Source organism: Sinocyclocheilus grahami, unplaced genomic scaffold (genome assembly GCF_001515645.1).
Source record: "Sinocyclocheilus grahami isolate Dianchi unplaced genomic scaffold, SAMN03320097.WGS_v1.1 scaffold148.1, whole genome shotgun sequence".
Lineage (NCBI taxonomy): Eukaryota > Metazoa > Chordata > Actinopteri > Cypriniformes > Cyprinidae > Sinocyclocheilus > Sinocyclocheilus grahami.
The window spans coordinates 1,388,688-1,412,912 of NW_015505327.1; the positions used below are offsets into that span (position 1 = coordinate 1,388,688).

Sequence of the window (24,225 nt, forward strand, 5' to 3'; positions counted from 1 at the left end):
CCACACTGAGAACATCTCCTTCCTTATCACCGACTCCCCTTTGGCTCCGGTGGTCTTGGGTCACCCCTGGCTATCATTACACAACCCCAATATAAACTGGTGTCAAAACACAGTCTCATCCTGGAGTGAATATTGTCATGTTTGTTGTCTGCTTGTTCTTCTGTGTCTTGTTCTGTGTTTCAGGATGAACATGTGGATCTGTCAAACATGCCTGCTGAGTATCTTGACCTGAAGGGAGTGTTCAGTAAGTCCCGGGCTGCTTCTCTTCCTCCGCATCATCCTTATGATTGTGCGATATATTTATCGTCAGGTACGTCTCCGCCTAAGGGCAGATTATACTCCCTTTCCGCTCCGGAAATGGAGGCCATGGAGAAATATATTTCTGATTCTCTGGCAGCCAAGATCATCCGACCCTCTTTTTCTCCTGCAGGCACGGGGTTTTTCATTGTGGAAAAGAAAGATGGTTCCCTTCGTCCTTGTATTGACTATCGAGGGTTGAACAGCATCACGGTGATGAATACCTATCCTTTGCCGTTGATGTCTTCAGCCTTTGAGAGTCTGCCGGGTGCTTCCTTTTTCACAAAGTTGGATCTTCGCAATGCCTATCATAAGGGAGGGGGATGAATGGAAGACCGCTTTTAATACCTCCAGGGGGCATTTTGAGTATCTTATGTCATTTGGGCTCTCTAATGCTCCTGCGGTTTTCCAGGCACTGGTCAATGATGTGCTGAGAGATATGGTTGATCAGTTCATATATGTCTACCTGGATGACATATTGATTTTTTTTCTCATTCTCTCCAGGAACATGTTCAGCACGTCAGGTCAGTGCTTCAGAGGCTGCTAGAGAATGGGCTTTTTTTGGCAAGTCGGAGAAATGCGTTTTTCATGCACAATATGTTCCTTTCCTAGGGTACATCGTGTCATCCGAGGGAGTGCGCATGGATCCCGACAAGGTGCAGGCTGTGGTAGATTGGCCAACCCCGGATTCCCACAAGGCCCTGCAGAGGTTTCTGGGCTTTGCCAATTTTTACCGGCGTTTCATTCACAATTACAGCCAGTTAGCCGCCCCTTTGACTGCCTTGACCTCCACCAAAACGACGTTCAGGTGGCCAGGTGTGGCGGAAGCTGCATTTTCAAAACTAAAGAGTTGCTTTGTTTCAGCTCCCATTCTGGTGGCCCCTGATCCATTTCCCAGGGTTCTTCCGCGGACGGTAAGATGCATCCATGCACGTATTTTTGTCTCCTGCCGAATGAAATTATGACATTGGTAATAGAGAGTTGCTAGCAGTCAAGCTGGCTTTGGAAGAATGGCGTCATTGGTTGGAGGGTTCGGAGGAACCTTTAATAGTCTGGACCGACCATAAGAACCTGGAGTACCATCAGGTCTGCTAAAAGGTTCAATTCTAGGCAGGCTCGGTGGGCCATATTTTTCGGTCGCTTTCATTTTTCAATTTCTTATCGTCCAGGTTCTAAGAACATTAAACCTGATGCTTTGTTCCGCATTTTTGACAGATCTGAACGCCCGTTGTCTCCCGAATCCATCCTGCCACAGAACATCGTGGTGTCGGCTATGACTTGGGAGATCGAATTGAAGGTCCGTAGGCCTTACAAGGGGTAACGCCTCCGCCCAGATGCCCATCGAGTTGTTTATTTGTGCCAGAAGGATTACGGTCCAATGTCATCCGTTGGGGTCATTCTTCCAAAGTAGCCGGTCATCCGGGGGTTAGTCGAACAGTTTTTCTCATTAAACAACGGCTCTGGTGGCAATCTATGTGTTTGGTGTCTCAGAAACCATCCTCTTGGAGTCATCAACTTTCGTGGGTGGAGTTCGCTCACAATTCTTTACCAGTGTCATCTACAGGCCTATCTCCGTTTGAGTGTAGCATAAGTTACCAGCCACCTATTTTTCAGAGTATGGAATCCGAAGTCACGGTCCCCTCTGCCCACGCCTTTGTCCAGAGGTGCCTGCCCCAGTTCCCCCACCGCCGCGACTCGTAGATGGGGAACTCACTTATTCGGTAAAACGCATTCTGGACTCGAGGCGGAGGGGATGCGGATTTCAGTACCTGGTAGACTGGGAGGGTTATGGTCCGGAGGAGAGGAGTTGGGTTCCTGCTAGGGACATATTGGATCATTCGCTTATCGATGATTACAATCGACAGGTATGTTCCTCTGGAGGCGCTCCTAGGAGGAGGGGTACTGTCACGGTTCATGGATCCGTGTGTTCATTGCTGCATGCCTGTGTATTGTTACCGGTCTGATTGCTCATTCAACGTTGCTCCGGCAACCGCGGTGCTGACGAGCTAATCAGCGTGGCTGCACCTGTCGCTCGTTCTGTCCTGTCTTTATCTGTCTCGTGTGTTGTACTGCATGTTGTCAGATCGTTGTTTGTCCTTGCTCATGCTTGTTTTTCTCTCCAGAGTCTGTGTGCCCGGTGGATCCCTGCCTTGGATTATTTCCAGTGTGGGAAATCATCGAAGTCTCGCTGGATTCCACTGCCATAGCTGGATCGGGTCAGGGCTTCGCAATCCCCGTGTGTTCATGTCTACTCACCTGAATCCTCACGTTTGGCTTGTGATCCTGTGTACTATTTATTGTCACAATAAATCACTTCACTTGCAACTGGATTCTGAGTTATCTATCCGTAACAGACACTTTTTTTTCCCTACTGTGTTGCATAAAATATTAAACAAATTTTGTGTCTTAAGATAATTCATATAAAGTCAAAGTCAATAAATTCAAGACTCTTGACGAGACAAATAAAATAACAATTTTGTGCAGACTACACTTTTATTTGTCAGCCTCTCTCTCTTTCTTCAGTAGCGGAAATTTAAATGTGAGATTCTGGAAACGAAATCTAAATTTAGCGGGAACCATCGGGTTGGGAAGTGTGAACAAAGAGTGAATATATAGCGGAAGCGGGTGGGTGCGGAATAGAACCTTGCAGGAGCGCGACTAAAAAAAAACAGTCCCGCGCAGACCTCTAGTTCATATTCAGATGTGTGCAGCACATTTTATGGAGGACTGTTTCCTGATCCTGATAGAGTAGACTACAATGCCGGCTGTTCTGACTCACAGACTGCAAGTACATTTTCATATTTAAAGGATTTGCCACTGATGATTCAAATGCGAGTTTTGAGCAGTGTAGAGTAGCGCTTGTTTGTCATTTCACCGATCACAAATGCAGACATGGTTTTAGGTTTACACGGCGCGATGCAATGCGTAAAAACACAGTACAAGTCATTATAATCCGTAATTATGTCCCCACTGGATGCAACAAATGCCTCGTTTATAATGGGTTTTAATTTTTGTTTCGTCGCTCCGGCCGGACAGGGCATCACAGTATGGTAGGGGCGTAACATTTCCGTCACACGCTTGAGGTATTTGGCCAATCACAATGCACTGGATAGCTGGCCAATCAGAGCACACCTTGCTTTTCAGACCGATGAGCTTTTTTTTTCAAATCGACGCGTTTCAAAAAGGCGGGGCATAGAGTAGGCCTGTCGCAATAGTTAATATATCGACTTATTGCGCAATATATGTACATGACCTCAATCATTTTTGGTGACGCAATATATCGCCCATTACATTTACTTAAAAAATTATTTCACCATGTTTTGTACATTCCACTTGCGCCTGTGTCTTTTGCAGCTTCTCGTACATAACGTGGTGTAGACATGAGGTGCTAGTTTACATTTTTTTTTAAATGCTTCTACAAACAAAGTTTCATCTGCAGATATGGTCTTGTTTAGGGATCTGTGCCTTTGTGCATACGGACATCTGACTGTTAAGTAGTGATTGTGTTTTTCAGCAATAGTGTGCACCCTTAATTTACAGAGAAAAGAAGGTCAGGGAAAAATCTGTCGATGGAAAAATCTCCATACAAGTTCTTTGTGCAGTTTTCTTTTTTTCTACTTGTTACTTTGCACTTTTTGTTAGAAAATGTTTATTTACCATTTATTCAGGTTTTTAAGGTATCTAATATTTTGTTACTTAATTTCCATGATCTAAATATTCTTAAAAATTTAAAGTTTGTTGTCATTTGGAAGGGTGTAGGGCATCTTGCATTATTATGCTGTTACATTATGATTATATATTCAGTGGCATAAAATGGTCTTTAAAATGACAATAATATCACTTATCGCAATTACTTCTGGGGCAATATATCGCACAACAAAAAGTTGTTATTGTGACAGGCCTAGCATAGAAGAAAAACAATAATGTACAGTATGTGGAAAATCATGTTTTTTTTAACCTTAAACCGCATAAAGACATTTCATTACACCAAATAATGTTCTTTTTAGCAACATCATATGACCCCTTTAATAAGGTGAGTCTGAGACCATTATTTGACAGTTATTTCACATTTCTTGTTTGAATAAAGGCTAAATACAAATAAAAGGTGAACATTCATTTATTTGTGCTGTTTTTGTTCTAAAATATTATATGGTTTTATATGAGGTGTCATAGACTTGGCAAATTCATTTTTCATAAATTTGTATGCACAGACATCTGTTGTGGGCGTTCTTGGCAGTTTTTACGAGGCTTTAATACGGTTCATATCGATATCGGAATTATATTGTATCGACCGAAATTAAGAACTATATTGTGAAATAAATTTTGGCCATATCGTCCAGCCCTATTACAACAGCACCTGTCAAGAGGAGGGATATATTAGGCAGCAAGTGAACAGTCAGTTTTTGAATTGCAAGTGTTGAAAGCAGGTGAAAAATAGTGATGGGTAGAGAAATGGGTCAGAGGATCTCCAAAACAGCAAGTCTTGTGGGGTACTCCCGGAATGAAGTGGTTAGGAATGAATATTGTAAGTGGTTATGTGTGAGATTACTTGATTAAATGGAACAGCTGCTGCTAGTCAACTTTGGAAATACTAGTCCACTAGTCAATATTCATTTTAATGATACGTTTTAAAAAAAATAACACATTATTTTGAAAGTTTACATCTGAAGCAGAAAACAAATACATTTAATTTCACCTCAGACCTTGCATGCATGTGTCACTGTGTGCACAGAGAAATGTCCACTTGGAAATCGAGCAAGCTGTGGGAGCGTATTTACTAGTTTAAAGGGAGAAACAATATGAATGAAAACAAACTGACTTTTAGAAAGGTTTCCTTGACATTTTTAATGCCTAATAAAATATTGTTTATAGGCACAGCACTGCTTTGTTTACAGGAGTAACCACTGTAATTTTGCTTGTCTGATAGCACCACCTACTGTCAGAGAGTGAATTTGCATTTTCATTCATCCCGTCTGTTTTTTTGTGTTTGTTTTTTGCAGTCAGTGTTGTAAATTTTAACCACTTGATGTAAAACAAGAACAATTTGGATAATAAAGTATCTGGAATTATTTGACTGTTTAATTCATAGTTTAAGTACTTCAAATGGTATAACTGAATAAGTTGGCAAAATAGGACAAATATTATATGGATCACATATACACACAATGGTTTTGACGGTCTTCTGAGGGATTCAAGTTTAGACTTGTCAGTTACAAAAAATTATGTTTAAACGTCAATGAAATTAGTAGTAGCACACATCCCTAGTTAGTACCTATCAAAAGTGGTGCAAGGAAGGACAACCAGTAAATTGGTGTCAGCGTCCTGACTCATGAGTGGCAAAGGCTCACTAATGCACGTAGGGAGCAAAGGCTAGCCTGTCTGGTTCGAACACACAGAAGAGCTACTGTAGCTCAGATTGCTGAAAAACATAATGCTGGCCATGACAGAAAGGTGTCAGAACATACAGTGCATTGCAGTTTGCTTCTTATGGGGCTGTGTAGCGACAGACCTGTCAGAGTGCCGATGATGATCCCTGCCCACCACGGAACTGATCATGGAGCAATAGAATATTAGGCAGGTGGTTTTAATATTGTGGCTGATCAGTGAATAGTACAAGTATACTATGTGCCTTTCGTCATCTGCAATCAAGGAATTTGAGGGAGTTTAGAAACAGTGCTTACTAATAGAGAATAACTCCCTTTGAAACGGACTTTGTGCTTGGTAATTTTGCAGATCACATGCACAAACTGAAACATTACACACTAACGGAAGTAGAAAGTGCAAAAGAGCATAAAGGGACTCCTTTAAAGCACACAATTTTAAATGTGTATGTTTTGCATATCTAAAGCATATAAAGTAAACAAATTAGTCACAATCAACTGACTTTTTTACATAAACCATAAAAACTTTAATTTCGCCACTTCATTCATGTGCTCCGTTCACACATGTCCTGCTCATATCAATAGCTCATCAGTCTTTGGTCCAAGTCTGAACTGTTCAGTGTACTGTTAAACTAACTGGGGAACTGAATAAGTTGGCAAAATAGGACAAATATTAAATTTTTTTCATATAAACAAAATACAGCATACAATTGCAAAACATATACACATACTTATGACCTCCATGTATATCTCTAGTTAATAAAAGGGTCCATTTGACAAATAGCAACAGAACAAAGTGAATACTGAAGAAAGAAAAAGAGCTTTCTTTTACAACACATGCACAAAAACAAAAACAACCAATATGTCCTAGGACATAAGAGTAAGAATAAAAAGGGAGGAGAACATAAATTATCAACCTCACCTGTAAATTTAAAATTATTCCCTAATTCAGATTTAAATCTTGAGTTTAAATTTATGGAGCAATAGGATTAAAATGAATCTTAAATATAAATTCAATCCAGGATCAAAATGATGGTTTGAATGTAAACCTGCTTATTTTTAAACAAGGTTTAAAGCTTGGTGCAACAGACATTTTGGATAAACCTGGATTTAATCTAAAATTAAAACCTACTTATTTTTAAACAAGGTTTAAAGATTGGTGCAACAGAATTTTTTGATAAACTTTGATTTCATCTAGATTTAGGTTTAATCCTTATTGGTGCAACCCACCCAATATGTAATCTAGTATGGCTTCACACGGTGCCAAGAATCACAATTACGATCTATTTTGCATGTTCGGTGAGCTCAAGTGATGATGTTGGAGTATCGCTCGCTATTTGCTATCGCTTAATCAAATGGCACTTTTGTTATAAATACGCAAGCAACACAAGGCAACATATTTATTCATGATTTTCTAACCTTTCCCATTTCAACACCAACTCTGCCTCAGGAGCCGCCATTCAGCACGTCGTCTGTTAAGTGCATAAATTCCAGTCCACACTTCCTAGAGTGGTGGAACTATGACGTCACTTTGTTGGCCAATCGGCTGTTAGCATCACACCTCAAACAGTGATGGCGTTTATGTGGGCGGAGTCTATCTGGTGGCAGAAACTGCCCGTTTTAACGTAGCAGTCTATGCAAGCCATGGAATAAAATAAATAAAAAGGTACATTTTGAGTTTTTATTTAAAAATTCGGACTTTTTTTCTTGCAATTCCGAGATTATATCTCACAATTCTGCTAAGAAAAAAAACCATCTCGTCATTCTCTCTTTATCCCCTTGGCTCAGAATCATGCGTTTATATACCACACTTCTGGCTTTTTTCCCCCTCAGAATTGGCAAACTCGCAATTGTTGAGGTAAATCAAGTTATAAAGTCCGAACTAGGAGATTTAAACTTGCATTTGCGAGAAATAAAAGTCAGAATTGTGAGATAAAATAGGTAGGCTAAATAAATGTAATGTAAAATGTTATAGGTTTAAATAGTATTTCATGCTTTAACTGTAGGGCTAATACAATATGTCCCCTATGTGACTATTATATAGACCTATTGTTTAAATCAAATTTATGCTTTAAATGTGGGGTAATCGTAGCAGGTTTCATCCATAGTTTGTCCGTTTAAACATCTGCATTTAGCTTCAAATGGCGTCTTTGATGACATTATTCTATAAAAATTATTTGCATTCTGATTCTGACATCCAAAAGCACAACAATACATTTGTTCTCTTATTCCATGGATTTTACCAGTTTCCCTCCACTTAATACCTAGGCTGTGTTCCAGTCCGTTTTTTTATGCCCTAGCAAACTTCCCTCCGTCTCGTTTACTCGGATGTACGTCATTGATTACGTTGCAAGAGTGCCCACTACTGTCGGAACCCTTGGAATGGGCTGAACTGGAACGCTCTAAGCCCTTGATCACTTATTAGAATCAGCTATGGAATTGGTTTATTGTTTAAAATTTTTCCCTTATTAATTTGTTTGGTGCAGTATTCTATATGTATATAGGTATGTTTGGGCTGTTATAAATGCTTAAAAAAATTATTTATATATTATAGTTGTTTGGGGTGGGGATAAATGAAACGCGATCTGCGATGACGTCACAATCGTGTTGCATTGTGGTCTATGGAGCAGCATGAAGTGTGCATATGAAGCAGACTCGCTCCCTAACTCGCTTCCGGATTTTTGCCTACAAAGTGATGTCATAGTTCCACCACTCTGCAAGACAGGATATGACAGGAATTTTACATTTTTGTCTAACTGTCTAAGTGTAAAGTTTGATTTTAAAGCCAACATTTTGATTTTAAAGTAAACTTGAGTGAACTTGAGGCCAAATGACTTCATACATACCATTTGCAGCAGCTGGTAGAAGTCTTCGCCAAAAATGCTTTAGAAAATTTAAGTTTCTTGCAGGTGGCGAGGTCTTGGTAACCCTGAGTCCCACCAACTTGCAAAGATATGTTTGGAGAGTTTCTAAAACTTTTCTAATCAAATGAGGTTAATTGGTGTATAGTAAAGTGATTTTTGTATATTCCTGTCATTTTGTTTATTGAACTCATTTGGATCATTAAGACTTTGATTTCCTTGTTTGAACAGAAGAGAACAGTCATTCAGTACTTTATTTAGTTAACATCTGTATGAATTGTGATCTAAGTAGACATACATTATGTCTCGCACACACATACTCAATACTATACATGAAACAAAGCAATATCTGTGTTTGTCATTCTTTACAGTTTTATTAGTTATCACACACACAAAGGAGGAACACAGCATAAGCATATATTTAATTCAAATGTAATAACTTTGAAAATGTAAAGGCGCTAAAATTGTATATTAATTCAATATTTTTTTCACATACAGAGTTTGTCAGAGGAAAAAAACGATATGTAACATCTCAGAAAAAAAAGGAGAATAAAAGTAGAGGGAAAAAACAGTTAATAGCCCTCATATACAGATGAGACCACATAAACACATGGGATATTCAGACATAATCCAGGTTGGTGTTTTTTTATGATGAACATTATCATTACATTGAAAAGTTGAGATTCTATGATCATGTAAATCTAAAAGATCCAAACGCAAACACACATTAATTTTGTTCAGCTGGTTCATTCTTTTTCAAATCATTTATAAACTCAATTAACACAATGAGAATATTGGTGTTTGTTTGTGGAATGCTGGGTGGGTGTGAAAGCCCCTACATTTAAAAAAATAAAATAAAATGTGACGTGACATGTGGCCAAGTATGGTGACCCATACTTGGAATTAGTGCTCTGCATTTAACCCATCCAAAGTGCACACACACAGCAGTGAAGACACACACACCATGAACACACACCCGGAGCAGTGGGCAGCCATTTATGCTCAGCGCCCGGGGAGCAGTTGGGGGTTCGGTGCCTTGCTCAAGGGCACCTCAGTTGTGGTATTGAAGGTGGGAGAGAGCGCCGTACATTCACTCCCCCCACCTGCAATCCCTGCTGGTACGAGACTCGAACCCGCAACCTTTGGGTTACAGGTCCGAATCTCTAACCATTAGGCCACGACTTCCCAAATTTACTTCTCAAACACACTGGTTCAGTTAAAGGCAGGTGTATAAGGAAGACTACAAGTGTGTGTGTGTGTGTGTCTCTGTGTGTGCGCAGAGAGAGAGTTGTCAGAGAGAGAGAGAGAGAGTGTGTGTTTTTGGACACATCAGTGGCCCTTATACATTTACTGTATAGATGCTTGCATCTGTTAGCACAGACATACCGCATTAGATGGCTGAAACTGATAAGTGAAGGAGGGGGGAAAAACAACAAACATTCATACAAATTACATAAAATTCTCTTCACAGTAAAGTATTACAGAGTTACACCTGACACACTGGTCTTATGTCGATTTTTGCATTATTAAAAACAGCAATTTGTTAAAGATTTTAAAAATTGTACTGTAAATAGAATCTCTCACTTTTTCCTGAACTCTTAAGCATAAAACAAGTCTACTAACCTGTGCATGGTTAAACAATGTTAAATTCTAGAACCGTAAGCTCTGAAACTCCTACCTGACTGGCAGTTTGTAGTCAAATGACAGGATTTCAAAGTACACATGGTTCAGAATATGTGCTTCACAGGTGTTTAGAAGTTTTAAGGGATGGTAGTTTGATATAGGATTTCCATAGAAACCCAAATAGCATTTAAAGTTGTATTGTATTTACAACCATATGGCATGCTAAAAAACATCCACCCATAAACTTAACTGTTGTAAAATAATCCTAAAAAGCCTTCATGACAACATTTTTTTTTTTAACCATCAAACAAAATATTACTTGTTCCTCCTTTACTTTTGTTTACTGTTATTACACTTCCAGAATACTAGTACACTATAAATGTATCATATTACGATCAACATTCTAGCAATGGCATGTAAAAACTAGTTGTTAAGTGTAACAATCTCCTCTTCCCTAAAGTGTCCTGTCCATGAGATCAGGACTAATAACGCAGAAAAATTAAGGAGAGGGAGTATTCTTCAGACTACTGGCTCCAGCATCATTCAAACAACTGGTGCAAGTTAAATGTGAGTACATCCAATGTCCTTAGATAAACCTCACCTAGATGCAGACATTCTCACAGGACATTAAGCAGGTGACACTAGTTTCTTGTGCAGGTTGTCAAACATGTTAAAGTCACCTGGATTAATGGATATGCTCTCATCCAGACAATTATTGAGCATTTTGTTTTAAATTGTGATTGATATTCTAACCTGAACAGAGTCTTTAAGGAGCATGTTTCACTGGATTGTGTAACTTCACTCCATTTCAAGTTTTTGCTTATAGAAACTGTCAAACAAGCGTTTCTTTCCTTTTTATAATACAGAAATATAAAAACAAATTCACCTATTCTGTTGGTGCAATGATAAAATTCACTACAAAATTTACACAGTCTATCTTCCAGTAAAGCTGTGATTAAAAAATGCTTTGACCTATTAATATGAATGACCATTCCAAGCACTGATTGGCTGACTGCATAGGAACTGATCAGCAGCAAGTCTGAGGTTTGATATCAAGGCATTTCCACAAAGCCCAAATTTAAGCTAACACTAGTAGTAAGCACTAAATCAGTACTGTGACTATTTCACTAAACACTTTGCCATTTTCAAACCGCAAGTCTAGCCACACACTAAAGGCATTTCCACACTGAGCCGCGATGCGAAGAAGCGAGGCTAATCGCCGACGAACGGTGCTTTTTAGACCGAACGCGAAACGATTGTTCGCCTTCTGCTAATTCACGCCTGCACGCTAGGTGGCGCCGACCAACAATGCATTTTTTCTCAGTAAATAGATTTCACATCATCCGCTGCTCAATATACAGCATTAAATTAAGATAAACAAGGTTCTACACCAGAAACAAACAATCTATAATGCTTACAAGAATAGGCTACATCCTAAAATATAATTAGAAGTACAATTAGCATCAAGCTACACTTGAAAATTTATGTAATTATTCATGTATTTGCTTACCCACTTTAAACCATCATCGAGTGCTTGTAATAACTTCCAGTTGTGATCTATAGTTGATTTTGATTAATAAGCAGACACATGCACTCTTTGTATGTTTAATAACGCTACACTGCTAATATTTGTCATAAACATCCTTTATTGCTATAAAAATGCCAGGAGCTGCATACAAAACACATACAGAAAATAGATCGTCATAATCATGTCTATTTGCTTAAGGTACATATTTTCATGTGTAGAAAACGAGTGAACGCGCTCCGATTCATAAAACTCATGGCACGTGGAAGAAAACGGACAGTGCTCTACAGATCACATAATTAATTCAGTGGACAATTAATACAAATGTTATTCTGTATAAAGAACATGAGAATAAATCTGTTCTCAAATACCAACGATAACAAGAACTCAGCATCCACTCTCTTCTCTTATCCGGGATACTCCTCTTCTTTGTTTACACTAGTTTTCGAAACAGCGCCACCATTCACCCTTTTGTGCAACAGCAGCTGCTCTGGTCACGTGATCCTAGCTCAACTCTTATTGGACGGCCCGTGTTTTCGCTTTGCGAAACTGAAAAGATTCGTCGGACTGGTTCGGGAAAAAAAAAACATTCACATTTTCGGTGCGTGAATGTTCGCGGTCTATGTGGAAGCATCCATAGAAATCTATTGTTTTATTCCAGCGCGTCATCGCGTCCGATATTCGTTTCGCTTTTTCGCGCTCAGTGTGGAAAGGCCTTAACAATTAAGAAACAAGCTTGTAGCACCCAAGAAGACTTAACCTAGTCTCCTTAAACATTTTATGATAAATACAAATTCAAATAGTATAAATTCTTCTAAATTATTGCAGAAGCCCACCCAATGACCTAACAACAGTTTACCAAGAGGACGAGCTCCAAGTGATATGGCAGAACTAAGTGCATATAAGTAAGTATGTGGAGTATTTGAGATGTGTAAGTGGGCGCGTTAATTTCAGGCCCTTTCCCAATTTGAAGAACATGTATTGCTTAGTTCAGCATGCAGCTCATGGGAAATGTAGAAATGCACATTAAAGTGTGAGCTCCTTTGGACACTCACACAAAGCACAATCGGCCTATGAACTGACCTGCAGCCCAGCTGAGCACTATGGAAAAGCAGCTTCAAGCCCTTCAAAAAAAAAACAACCTACCACCACCAGAATCCTTTCAGGTAAGGATATTTTTATACTCTTTTTAGTTGTGCGAGCATGCTTCAGGTCCTTGACATGGAGTGATACAGTGTTGGGATAGATAACAGAGTAAGAGTAGTAATGGGGTTTATTGAGAATCAAGAAACTAAACTAATAAAACATTTTAGAGCCTAAATTCCTTTCCATTCTACCTGGAGATCATAGAGCTGGACTGTGACTGGCTGGAGGATGTGGTGGCGGCGCTGAGCTGAGAGAAACCACTGTGACTGGATTCCAAACTGGTCATTGAGCCCCTGAGATTAGAATAGAATAGAATAACATGTGAGAAATTAATAAATACCTAAATACTAAAAATACAATTCTGTAAGAAAAAAAAGGTCTAAGGAAAATGGCTAGATACAATAATTTAATAAAAACCTTTAAGCTACACCCCCTCATTGCATATTGGTTTTATCTGTGTTCATAGACAGTTAAACAACCAGAGCTTAAGCAGGACATGCAGTTAGAAAAAAGCCAAACTATGCCAAATAAGAGAAGTATTTGCCTTTTCTCATATTTGACATAAAAGTTAAATGTGCTGCAAATAAAAATTTCTCTCAGCATAAAAAGGTAATTAATACAAATATTCAAGTTATCAAAGCCTACGTGAGTTTAGAATACGCACAAAAAATGAAATAAACCTTACAGGCAGAGTATGATTTTTTTTCTGCTCATTTACCAGCCATAAGACTTCTCAAAAAAAATGTTTACATTAAATGCCATTGCTTACACAAAAAACGCACACTTGAAACACATTTGATTATCTTGGGCATTTGTTGGCTGGTGGGCAAAAAGTAAATATCGTACCCTGCTTACCCAGTCAATTAAGGTAGCCTTTCATCTGCAAAAATATCTGACAAGCATCTAGCCAGAGCATTTGATTAATATTCAATGTTCCTGTTCTTCATGGCTCCAGAACACATTATTCAAACTGCCTAGATAAAGCTCACATAAATGCCATGTTAAAGCTCTTTCACACCAAGTCTGATGCAGTAAATAAATGACACAAAAGTTTGCAAACAAACCTTTTAGACCGAGTACAATGTAAATCTTCACAATTTTCTGAAATAAATAAAAATGTGCATGCCTGAATCAAAATGCACTCCAGTCATTCACATGCTTTAATGCAAAATACAACCCACCCCTTAAATAGAAATGTTGTCACTCTTCTGGAACAGAACTATGGAAATAGTAAAAATAGTGTAACAAAAAGCACTGTGATATAGGTATACCAAGGTGTTTTGGTAATAAGTGGTCAAATACTATTATTATACATAAATGGTTAATACCAATATTAACACATATGCAACAGACATGATATAAGTCAAGTATATTAAAATTCCTTGCCATATCACATCTTTTCCTTGACTGTTTGTTGCCACCGTTTTTCATCATACAGTGCCATGTAAAAGTTCCATGTAAAATCAACCTACACTCAGTAACGAAGGTTATAAATGACAAAAGGTCAGACTTGGTGTGAACAGGCATTTTACAAAACCTTTAAAAAACTGGGTTTAAAACATTTTATAAATTTGACCTTAATAATGGACAATGCGATAAATACTGAACACAGCCAAGAACATACTGGAGTTGCACAAAAGATACATACACATACACACACTAGGGCTGTCAAAAAAAAAACATTTGAATTTCGAATATTCGTTGAATTTAAAATAAAAATCCACATTCGAATGAAAAAACATTGCATTCGAATTTTATGCGTGCGTTAAGGAGGCAGCCTTATCAGTGGCTCATGAGATGCGATGACGATGTAAGCGTCGTTGCATTATAATGTATTTGTTATCCTGTCCAGTTGAAGCCACTAGATGCGGCGCTGCTGCATTGTTCATTAAAAATATTGCGGAAAAAGAGAAAATCTATGCGGAGAAGATATTGTTTACATCACAACTGAAACCAAGATATTCACACAGAGTGCATATTCCGCGCATTTTCTAGAAGGACATCTAACACTGTTACACTCACGTCTTGCACAAAAGAGCCAGATGTTTAGAAAGCCATGTAAAATTAATGCAAGTTTAACTTTGGGAAAAAAATAAAAAAAAACATCTTGAGATTTATGGCGTTTTTTTCCTCCATCCCATTGCAACTCATGTTTTTAAATGAAAAATGTACTCTGTGTGATTGGCTTTCGGCCCTTTGTATTAAACTATGCATACATACATGATGCTGTTTTGTTTATAGCCGTTTAAGCAACTTAATTATAATTGGTTTATAAACATTATTTTAAACATTATGCACTTTTTTCACAGACAGTCATGTTATCTTATGCTTTGAATGAAGGTGCATTAGTAATATTTTGCTTGATGCGCCCTCTTGTGGCCTCAGGAGAGAAGCCAAAAGCTTTTCTTCACCCTAATTGAAATTATGCATTTTAAATGTGAATATAATTAGAATTTATATCATATTTAAGTACAAAATTCGAATTTAGTTTTTCAGCCCTAACACACACACACACACACACACACACACACACACAGTGTTAGACAGCCCTAACACACACATAGTATGGCTGTGTCCAAAAGCTGAAAAATGCTGTCTCCACAGGAGGGTAGGAAGGCAACAAGGCACGTCCAAATCCAATGGTCGTGTCACATCCTGTCTACTGAAATGCCTTCATCTGATAGATTTTTGAAGGCAGATTAGAAATGGACCTATCCTTCGCTGCCTTTGATATCCCACAAACCTGTGTGATCTATTCTGTAACAGTTGAATTATAGTAGTTGAATATTCACTTGGTTATCACCAAAGCTCTCTCTATTTTGCTGTAGATGTTTAAATGGTTAAGCTGCCTCAGAAATAGGTCCAAAATCAGTTTCGTGATGTACCTTCGTGCACAAACGCTACCTGCAACGTCATTGCCTGATAGTGCAGTGAGGCATCAAGTCAGCTGCCTAAGCTTTCAGACACAGCCTATAAGGCCAAAAGTTTTGGAACACACCTCTTAATCATTGAATAAAGGTTTCAATCAGACCCATTGCCATAGGTGTATAAAATCAAGCACCTAGCCATCCAGTCTACATTTACAAAAATAAATTAAAAAATCGGTCATTCTGAATAGCTCAGTGAATTCACATGTGGTACTGTGTCAGTTCATGAAATTTCATCCCTGCAACAACTTCCATGGTCAACTGTAAGTGTTATTATTGGAAAGTAGAGGCATTCAGCCATAAAGAAGACCCCATGAAGTCACAGAGCAGGGCCACAGACTTCTGAGGTGCATGGTGCATAAAAGCCTGATTTCATGGCTGAAGCGTTCCAAACTTCACTTGGCATTAATATTAGCACAAAAAATGTGTTTGTGTTTATGCTACAAATTATGAAGTTTTTCTAACTGAATGTAGTTTGTTGGTTGAGCAATTTCATTAGGGCTTGTCATAACTCAAAAAAATTGATGGAAACAGTTCCATTGAAGTCCTCATCAAACACCTAAGGGATGAATTGGAACAGAGACTGCGAGCCAGGCCTTCTCATCCAACATCAGTGCCTGACCTCACAAAAACTCTACTGGATGAATGGGCAAAAATTCCCACAGTTCCACACTCCAAAATCTTGTGGAAGGCTTTCCCAGAAGCATGGAAGCTGTTATAGCTGCAAAGGGGGATCAACTCCATATTAATTTAGAATGCAATGTCATAAACCCCTGCTCGTGTAATGGTCAGGTGTCCCAATACATTTGTCCATAGTGTATATGATCAGTTTACAAATTACTATTAGAAGTAATTTTGGAAGAAGGTTCTTAATAGGAAATGGGTTTTCAAAAGCTTATGTCATATTCATCTAGGTGTATCATCAGCTGTATTACATCAGCCTGCACACAGTGAATGCAGTTAGAGGGTGAAACTCAAGCCAAGCATGTTTGAGCAGACAGAATTAACAAAGCTTTGTTAGCATGATGATAATGCTAACAATCACAATCCTTTGGCACAGCACAGTCATTAAGCTAACAGCAAACAAGTTCACTTACAAACTCTGCACATCGCAGCAAGCCGTTCTTTACAAGGAGAAACAGAAAGGATGGTGGTTGTGTGCAGAAGGGAGAGAAAGAGAAAAAAGCAGCAGGCTTGGACACTGCTCATAACTATTTAGCTTAATAAGGCAATACTGGTAAAACATAGACACAACCAAAACAGAAATGTAATAGTCAGTTTAAATAAAGAAGCTGGAATTATGACCATAAAAAAAAACACACACATTCAAGTTATTTTGATTAAAATAAAATTTAAAATGAAAATAACTAGGCAGTGATAAAATGATAACAACAGATATCACACAATTCAGTACTGTTCAGAATGTTTACCTAAAGTCCTCTGAGCCCAGAACCTCAGTGTAGTACATGACTTTGCACTTGTGAGAAGACACCTGCAGAGTAGCCAGAACGTCATCCACCCGAGGTAGGTTTGTGGTGGCGCATGCTGGCATAGAGTGGAACTTCCATTGCAAAATATAGAAACCTGGCCACCGTGTCACATGTGAACCCTAAAGGTTGTATACATATGTTGGCAGAGTGGTTAAAACAAGGGAAGGGAAAAAAAAAAAAAAAGATGAAATGCATTTATGGTATGACCACTATAAACTGTGGCACTATGGCATCTTTATCAGCATAAAACTGGATGCTGGTTGTAACTGACATACCTGCACACTTTCTCCCTCTTTGCAGGTGAGGGGTGACTCCACCATGCTGTAGTCCTGTCCCAGCACCCAGGATTTATCTATAAGCTGCACGTTGTTGCCTGCGAGAGAGGTGATGCCATGGGTAGCCAGCGAATCTTTCCTTGGCGGCTGTGGAGCTCGTTTAGAGTGGTAGATATTGAAGATCACATCACCTTTACATACATCAAAGTCCCAAGTGATGACTGAGGAGGCATCAATGATCTCAATCAGTAGCTGAAGGGGGAGATATAAAAAAGGAAAGTTTCATTGCTGTCCAGATGGTATTCTGCTATTAAAAAAAATAATAATAATTTTTTCCCTGATTGAAATCAGGTTTTTGTAAACAAATAAATCATAAATTGTGTGTTCACACTTTGCAAATGCACCAAACCAAACTCATGCTGTATATATAGTTTTGTTTCTAATGCATAAGTCTGACCTCATGTGGCGCTCCTTTGAAGATGCTGGCACTCTGGTAAATAGTCTCCGTCCACAGCCTGATCTCATCATTCTCCAGTTCTTCTGCAGTTCTGTACAGAGACTTGGGAACCAAGCCACCCTCTGGCACTTCACACTGCACATATTTCAAAGTGCCATAACTTCAGTGTAATAAGCCACTAAAACCATACACTAAGGTAAGATACATAATACCCAAGTTTGAATACATGCATACAGATCTTACTTGGAGCAAGTTTTTCTATATTACGCAAGTGAATAGACACCATTCAGTCGCAAATTTACACACCATACACTCTCCTCCAAGGAAGTCAGGGATGATCTCTTTATCAATGTAGTCCACAAGACCGCCAGGGCCCTGGTAGTCATTTCCTGCATAGATCAGAAACTTCTTTCGTGTATTCTCATCAATGAAAGGGCTGACCTGTGAAGAGATAAGAGAAGAAAAGCACAGTTGATACATACATAATATGCTTCCTTTGCGTTAAATCAGGCTACTAAGAGTTTAAACTGGGTGACTCGTTTACTTTGTAAATGAGACATATAACTTTATGCAATTATTTTTATAAAGGACAGTGAATATAAGAGGGTTAATAACTTGCACAAATAAATATGGCATGTCATGTTAAAATGCCATTCCCATCTCTAGATTTTAGCAGAGAAGAACAATTTAAAAGCAAAAAGCGGTGTCTCTAACCAGCGTCCACAGGACAGGAAAGACTCTGGGAGCTCTGAGGATGAGTAGACGGCCAAGTGTCTCTGGGTAATTGGCCTCCACCACCTCAATAATCCTCAGCAGAGCTTTGACTCCAGGACGCCACAGATGCCTCATATTGAGCCCCTCAAGATCGACAAGACATGTCCAACAACTACAGGATGAGAAAATGTGAATACAAACAAATTCTTAGGGGGCCTCTGGTTGCCAAAGAAGAATCTGTCAGTCCTGTCAGTACCTAATTGGCCGAACAAATACTTTGGTGTTCTCCTCACAGCGTCTCAGACCCTCTTCATTGATTGACAGCACCTTAAAATTAATATATGCTGTTAGACTCTGCACTATTCATTTGAATTCATATGAATTGAAAATACACCATAGAGCATGATGGAAAATGTAGATTATCTCTTACATGTCTGAGCAGGGATTCTTCTCCAAGTGCTCGAACCAGTCCTTTAGTGTCCATATGTCCGAGGCGTAGGATATACAGAGGCCGGCCATCTGTAGAAAGCAACACATAAATACGAGTGTTTAAGCATGTGAGAACACAACACACCCTACATTTCCAGCATATACTGTGCCAAACCACAACACACCATGATGTGCTCTGCTGAAAAAATTTTACTGAAAGACCTCAAACAGGAAGTAGAGGTACAAACAAGTTCTGTCTTGCACTTTTTATAAGTGCATACTCTGTCAGCTGAGTTGTCTTGTAAACCGACCATTTGAGGGAAAAAAAATCCTTCTGTAAATTTATTTGATTTCAATGTTTCACTGTACTTACTAAACATGAAATTATACAGTGGGTACGGAAAGTATTCAGACCCCCTTAAATTTTTCACTCTTTGTTATATTGCAGCCATTTGCTAAAATCATTTAAGTTCATTTTTTTTCCTCATTAATGTACACACAGCACCCCATATTGACAGAAAAACACAGAATTGTTGACATTTTTGCAGATTTATTAAAAAAGAAAAACTGAAATATCACATAGTCCTAAGTATGTGAACACACATGGACAACAGATGGCCCTGTACCGTGGTGGATACACATAGTCACAGTGTGGTATCTTTTCACCACAGGGGACTACAAAAATGAGCACTGACATTATGATATAATTTCTCTGAACCTGAACCAAATTACATGAACTCTATTTTATGAACTCTATTTTATGAACTGTCATTCGTTAGGGCTTAATCTAGTTAATGGCATATTAATCTCACATCAAATTTGACAAGAAAAGCATGAAACTGATATTACCAAAAGTAGCTTTAGAAATAAATTATTTTGGTAACACTTTCTATGAAGCCCGTATTTATAATACATTATAAGAGTATTCTTAAGGCATTATAATGAATGCATAATGTACTATAAAAAACCTTATATTATGTTGTATAATCTCATGAGTAATCATGACTAGGCCTAACATAACATAACAATAATTAAATAACCGTCTAATTGCGATTATTTGATCTAACAGCGGTTGTTTCAGACAACCGCGATTATTGTGCTTTTTATACGAGACCAGGGGGAGTCATACACCAAAAGAAACAGAAGAGCACCAGTTTGCTTTTCATGCACTGTATAGTCTATACAGGGCTCCAGACTCATTCTTCCCACTGGTGGCTCTTTTGCAACTAACTTTGTCAGCTGGTCGCACGAGCACATGATTTGGTCGCAATATTTTTTTTTATTTTTTTTTAACTACAACATGGGATTATTCAATGCATGCAGATTAACTTTTATCATATTTTATAGGTATATGGAAACGAAAGTGGTTAACATTCAACCCGTTTTTTATCATCAGTAGTATTATTTGTGATTTGAATTTTGTGAATGGGAGTTTCTCTTTTGCTGTGTTAAGCTGGGCTTCGGGCGCTTTCACTTTCGAATTCATTTTTTAAGACTAAAACAAACCATGGATTCATTGTTATTCTTAATTAAAAAGTCAGTAAGATACAATGACAAACTAGCTTACAAAACGTTTATTAACAAAAACGAATAAGATGAGGCATGGCACACACCACATGCTGTATTATATACCGACTAATAAATTACAGAACGTTTAGCAAACACTGAGGAATCAAATAAATAAATAAAAGAGAGCTAATGTGAGATAAACGGCAAAGATAACAAGTTTTTCAAAAATAAAAACAAAAAGAAAAGTAAAACTAACGGTGATTGCATGTTTTTTTTCTCACAAGAATACCAGCATGTTCACCTTCTCTGGTTTAAGAAGCGGTCTTTTACTTGACTTTCGCTTGAAAACCATCGTTTCCTCAATATGCGCGTCATTTTTGCTGCGTGCACCTTCGAGCTCATGCTGACGCGGCGAGTATACTCTCTAAGTGCCGTTTCGTTATGCTTTCAGTTTCGTTTGCCATTTGATGTTTCTCATATGCAACAGAAATTGCAGCGCGTATGAGTTGACCAATGCGGTGGTCGCGCCAGTGCGACCTCACACAAAATGTTGTCGCACAGGCAGAAAAAATGGTCGCAGTCTGGAGCCCTGCTATATCATCTGAAGCCATTCCATATCTTAATGTGAGGGACAGAATTTAGGTTTACAGAAATTCATCTTCCTTCCGCTCAGCATTCAAACAGCACGTCACTTTCAGTTATGACAGTCAGCACGGTAAAACTCTCTCTCCAAGATGATATATTCCCATTATAATACTTTAAGTTTAATAAAGGAAGGAATTATCACAAACAGAAAGATTATTAGAAGCCTTCTGATTTCTGTCTTATATTCATGAATGTATTTAGTAAGAATACAAATAGTTAACAGAATAAACGTTTAAATTGTATAATGTGCACCAAAGTTTTTGTTTTTGCTGCTAAATTATACAGTCAGCTAGTTTAATTTCATAGCTTATATATTTTTAATCAAATGTAGTTTTTCTCTGTAATGAGGAAGTGATTATTTAGTGGATTGCGTTTAACAAAGGGTTTAAAAGAGTGACCATTAGTTCCACAAACACAGTATTGATATTCTGTATTGGTGTAGAAAAAAAATTGCGCTCGTGTTGGCCAATTCTTAGAATTTTGAATACTCTATGTAATCTTACACAGCAAAATAATAACTCAAAAAGATTAAAAGATAACATCATAATTATTTACTGAACCCTTAATCAATTATATAATGAAAGCCATAAAAACAGACAATTAATCATGATAATCGTCATAATCACCAAAGCCCTAAAACAGAAAATTAATCGCAATAAACGTGACTATTTTTAGACAATTAATCGTCAGCCAAATTTCATAATCGTGACAGCCCTAATCATAACAACCGTTTTAATGCATTATAATATTTATTTATTTGTGGTTATAGCTTTTAAGAGTATGATGATTTATAACACACAATGAACACAATGCATTCACTTAACTTGCAATGGATTATATTTCCCATAGTTATAATGTATTATAAGTCTCATATCTTGCCATTGTTATCTCGTTACTTTACTTAAAGCAGACAAAGACCACTTATAAATAACAACACTTGTAACCCGAAGGTTGTGGGTTCGAGTCTCAGGTCTGGCAGGGATTGTAAGTGGGGGAGTGAATGACCAGCTCTCTCTTCTACCTTCAATACCACGACTGAGGTGAGACCCTTGCGCAAGGTACCGAACCCCCAACTGCTCCCTTGGGCGCCACAGCAAAGATGGCTGCCCACTGCTCTGGGTGTGAGTTCACAGTGTGTGTGTGTGTTCACTACTGTATGTGTGCACTTGGATGGGTTAAATGCAGAGCACAAATTCAGAGTATGGGTAACCATACTTGGCCACATGTCACTTCACTTTCATAAATAATCATACTCATAAAAGTTATAACCACAAATAAGTTTTATAATGTATTATACGTATTTAATGTATTTATGAGATAAAACAACATATTATAAGGTTTTTATGCATTCATTTTAATGCCTTAAGAATATCCTTATAATGTGTTATAAAAATGGGCTTCATAGAAAGTGTTACCAATATTTCATTTTAATTTTTTCTACATTTTTCTTTTTTGGGTGAACTATGTCTTTAAAAATTGTTTTTATTAATATGGATTTTTTTCAGATTTTTTATTAATGTGTAAATATGAAAAATAATAATCAATGAAATTATACTCTAAATGACAAACTAAAACTGCCAGTAGGTGGTAGTAAATGTCTTAATGCACATTTTGCATGTCTCCCTTATTTAACACACCTGTTTCAGATCATCAGCTGGTTAGAAGAGCTCCATGAACTGAACTGAGTTTACACTTGGCATTAACATGCGATCACCGTGATCTGATCAAGCAGATCGGATCATCAGTCAATCAGGACACGGCGCGTTTACACTTTGATAACCTGGATAACTGATCGGATCTCTCTTTCCCGCGCAATATTTAAATAAGTCTTACTTACGCTTATAAGTCTACACCGGACATGACCAAATACTATAGAACCTATTATAATTAGTGATGCTCTCTACACTAGAGGTGGCGCAGCGTGACAAATCCCCGACAGTTATGGCAAGCGGTTTTAACATTAAATACTCCTTGCTGTACTAGTCATAATTTAGTTTTGACTAGTCAAAATTCCAATTCCAGATATCTATTCTGCAATTTTGACTCGTCGTAATTGGAATTAAGGTATCTACAATGTGATTTTGACTAGTCATAATATACATTTGAGATATCTACAATGCTATTACGACTAGTCGTATTGTTCCATTGACTTCCATTGGAAAATATTTCGGATATCTACAAAAGAGTTTTGACTAGTAGAAATTGTAGTTAAAGATATCTATAATTGATTTTGTACTAGGCATAATTTTAATTTTTTACTCAATTTGTACAGTGTCCCAACTTCTTTGGAATTGGGTTTGTAGATATCTGGAATTAACAATGTGACTTGTCAAAATTCCTTTATAGATATCTAAAATGTGCATGCAAATGCACCTTTGCTTAGCCCCACCTTAAACATTTTATTAACCAATCCTACCTTGGGAACTGTTGTCATCCGCCATTTTGTCTAAGAGTTGTATAATAAAGGTCCTGCGTCTTTGGGTCATTTTAAACTGTTTTATACAGAAGTAATTCAAAAGTATGGAAATAAAAATGTAGCTGGAGCATGTGTAAAAGTGATAGACTACACAGAGAGGACTCAGACAGGCTTTTGTCCTATTCTATATTGTAATATAGTGTGCTGTGGATTAAATTGTGTTAGCCTTTATTTACAAATGAACATGTAAAATCAGTAGCTAAGGATTTGTATAGACCTCATGTCAGCTGTTGCAACATTTTATATAATGTTAAAAGAATACATTGGCGCTCATCATTGAACACAGCAGATTATCATTATCATGGATCTCTTGCTATAATAAAATGCAATAGTCCCACCTTGTGTGCTATTTCCTATGGAAGCTCATTTTCTCCACTAAATAAAGAAATAATAAATAAATAGCGACTTTTTATTCCACAATTCTGACTTTTTTTCTCAGAATTGCAAGATACAGCTAAACACAATGCAAA

The 24,225-nt window shown here is 37.8% G+C and overlaps 2 protein-coding genes across 5 annotated transcripts in view; both read right to left on the reverse strand.

Annotated features, from left to right (window-relative positions):
* Positions 1–7,187, reverse strand: part of LOC107591934 (endonuclease V) — a 208,601-nt gene extending 201,414 nt beyond the window's left edge. For 3 of the 4 annotated variants that reach the window (XR_001609923.1, XM_016281226.1, XM_016281225.1), the window contains exon 1: positions 7,098–7,187. Coding sequence is in view for 3 of the 4 variants with exons in the window: in XM_016281226.1 (XP_016136712.1) it covers positions 7,098–7,138 (41 nt within the window). In the remaining variant the exon portion in view is untranslated. The remainder of the gene's footprint in view (positions 1–7,097) is intronic. The other variant, XM_016281227.1, reaches the window with a different exon arrangement.
* Positions 7,188–11,796: 4,609 nt separating this feature from the next.
* The window catches only part of LOC107591922 (SEC14-like protein 1), an 81,352-nt gene continuing 68,923 nt past the window's right edge, over positions 11,797–24,225 (reverse strand). Inside the window, exons 10-17 of the mRNA XM_016281206.1 lie at positions 19,127–19,215; positions 18,953–19,023; positions 18,697–18,868; positions 18,289–18,423; positions 17,983–18,117; positions 17,526–17,777; positions 17,191–17,369; positions 11,797–13,126 (exon numbers count right to left, since the gene is read on the reverse strand). Coding sequence (XP_016136692.1) covers positions 13,021–13,126; positions 17,191–17,369; positions 17,526–17,777; positions 17,983–18,117; positions 18,289–18,423; positions 18,697–18,868; positions 18,953–19,023; positions 19,127–19,215 — 1,139 coding nt within the window. The 3' untranslated portion in view covers positions 11,797–13,020. The remainder of the gene's footprint in view (positions 13,127–17,190; positions 17,370–17,525; positions 17,778–17,982; positions 18,118–18,288; positions 18,424–18,696; positions 18,869–18,952; positions 19,024–19,126; positions 19,216–24,225) is intronic.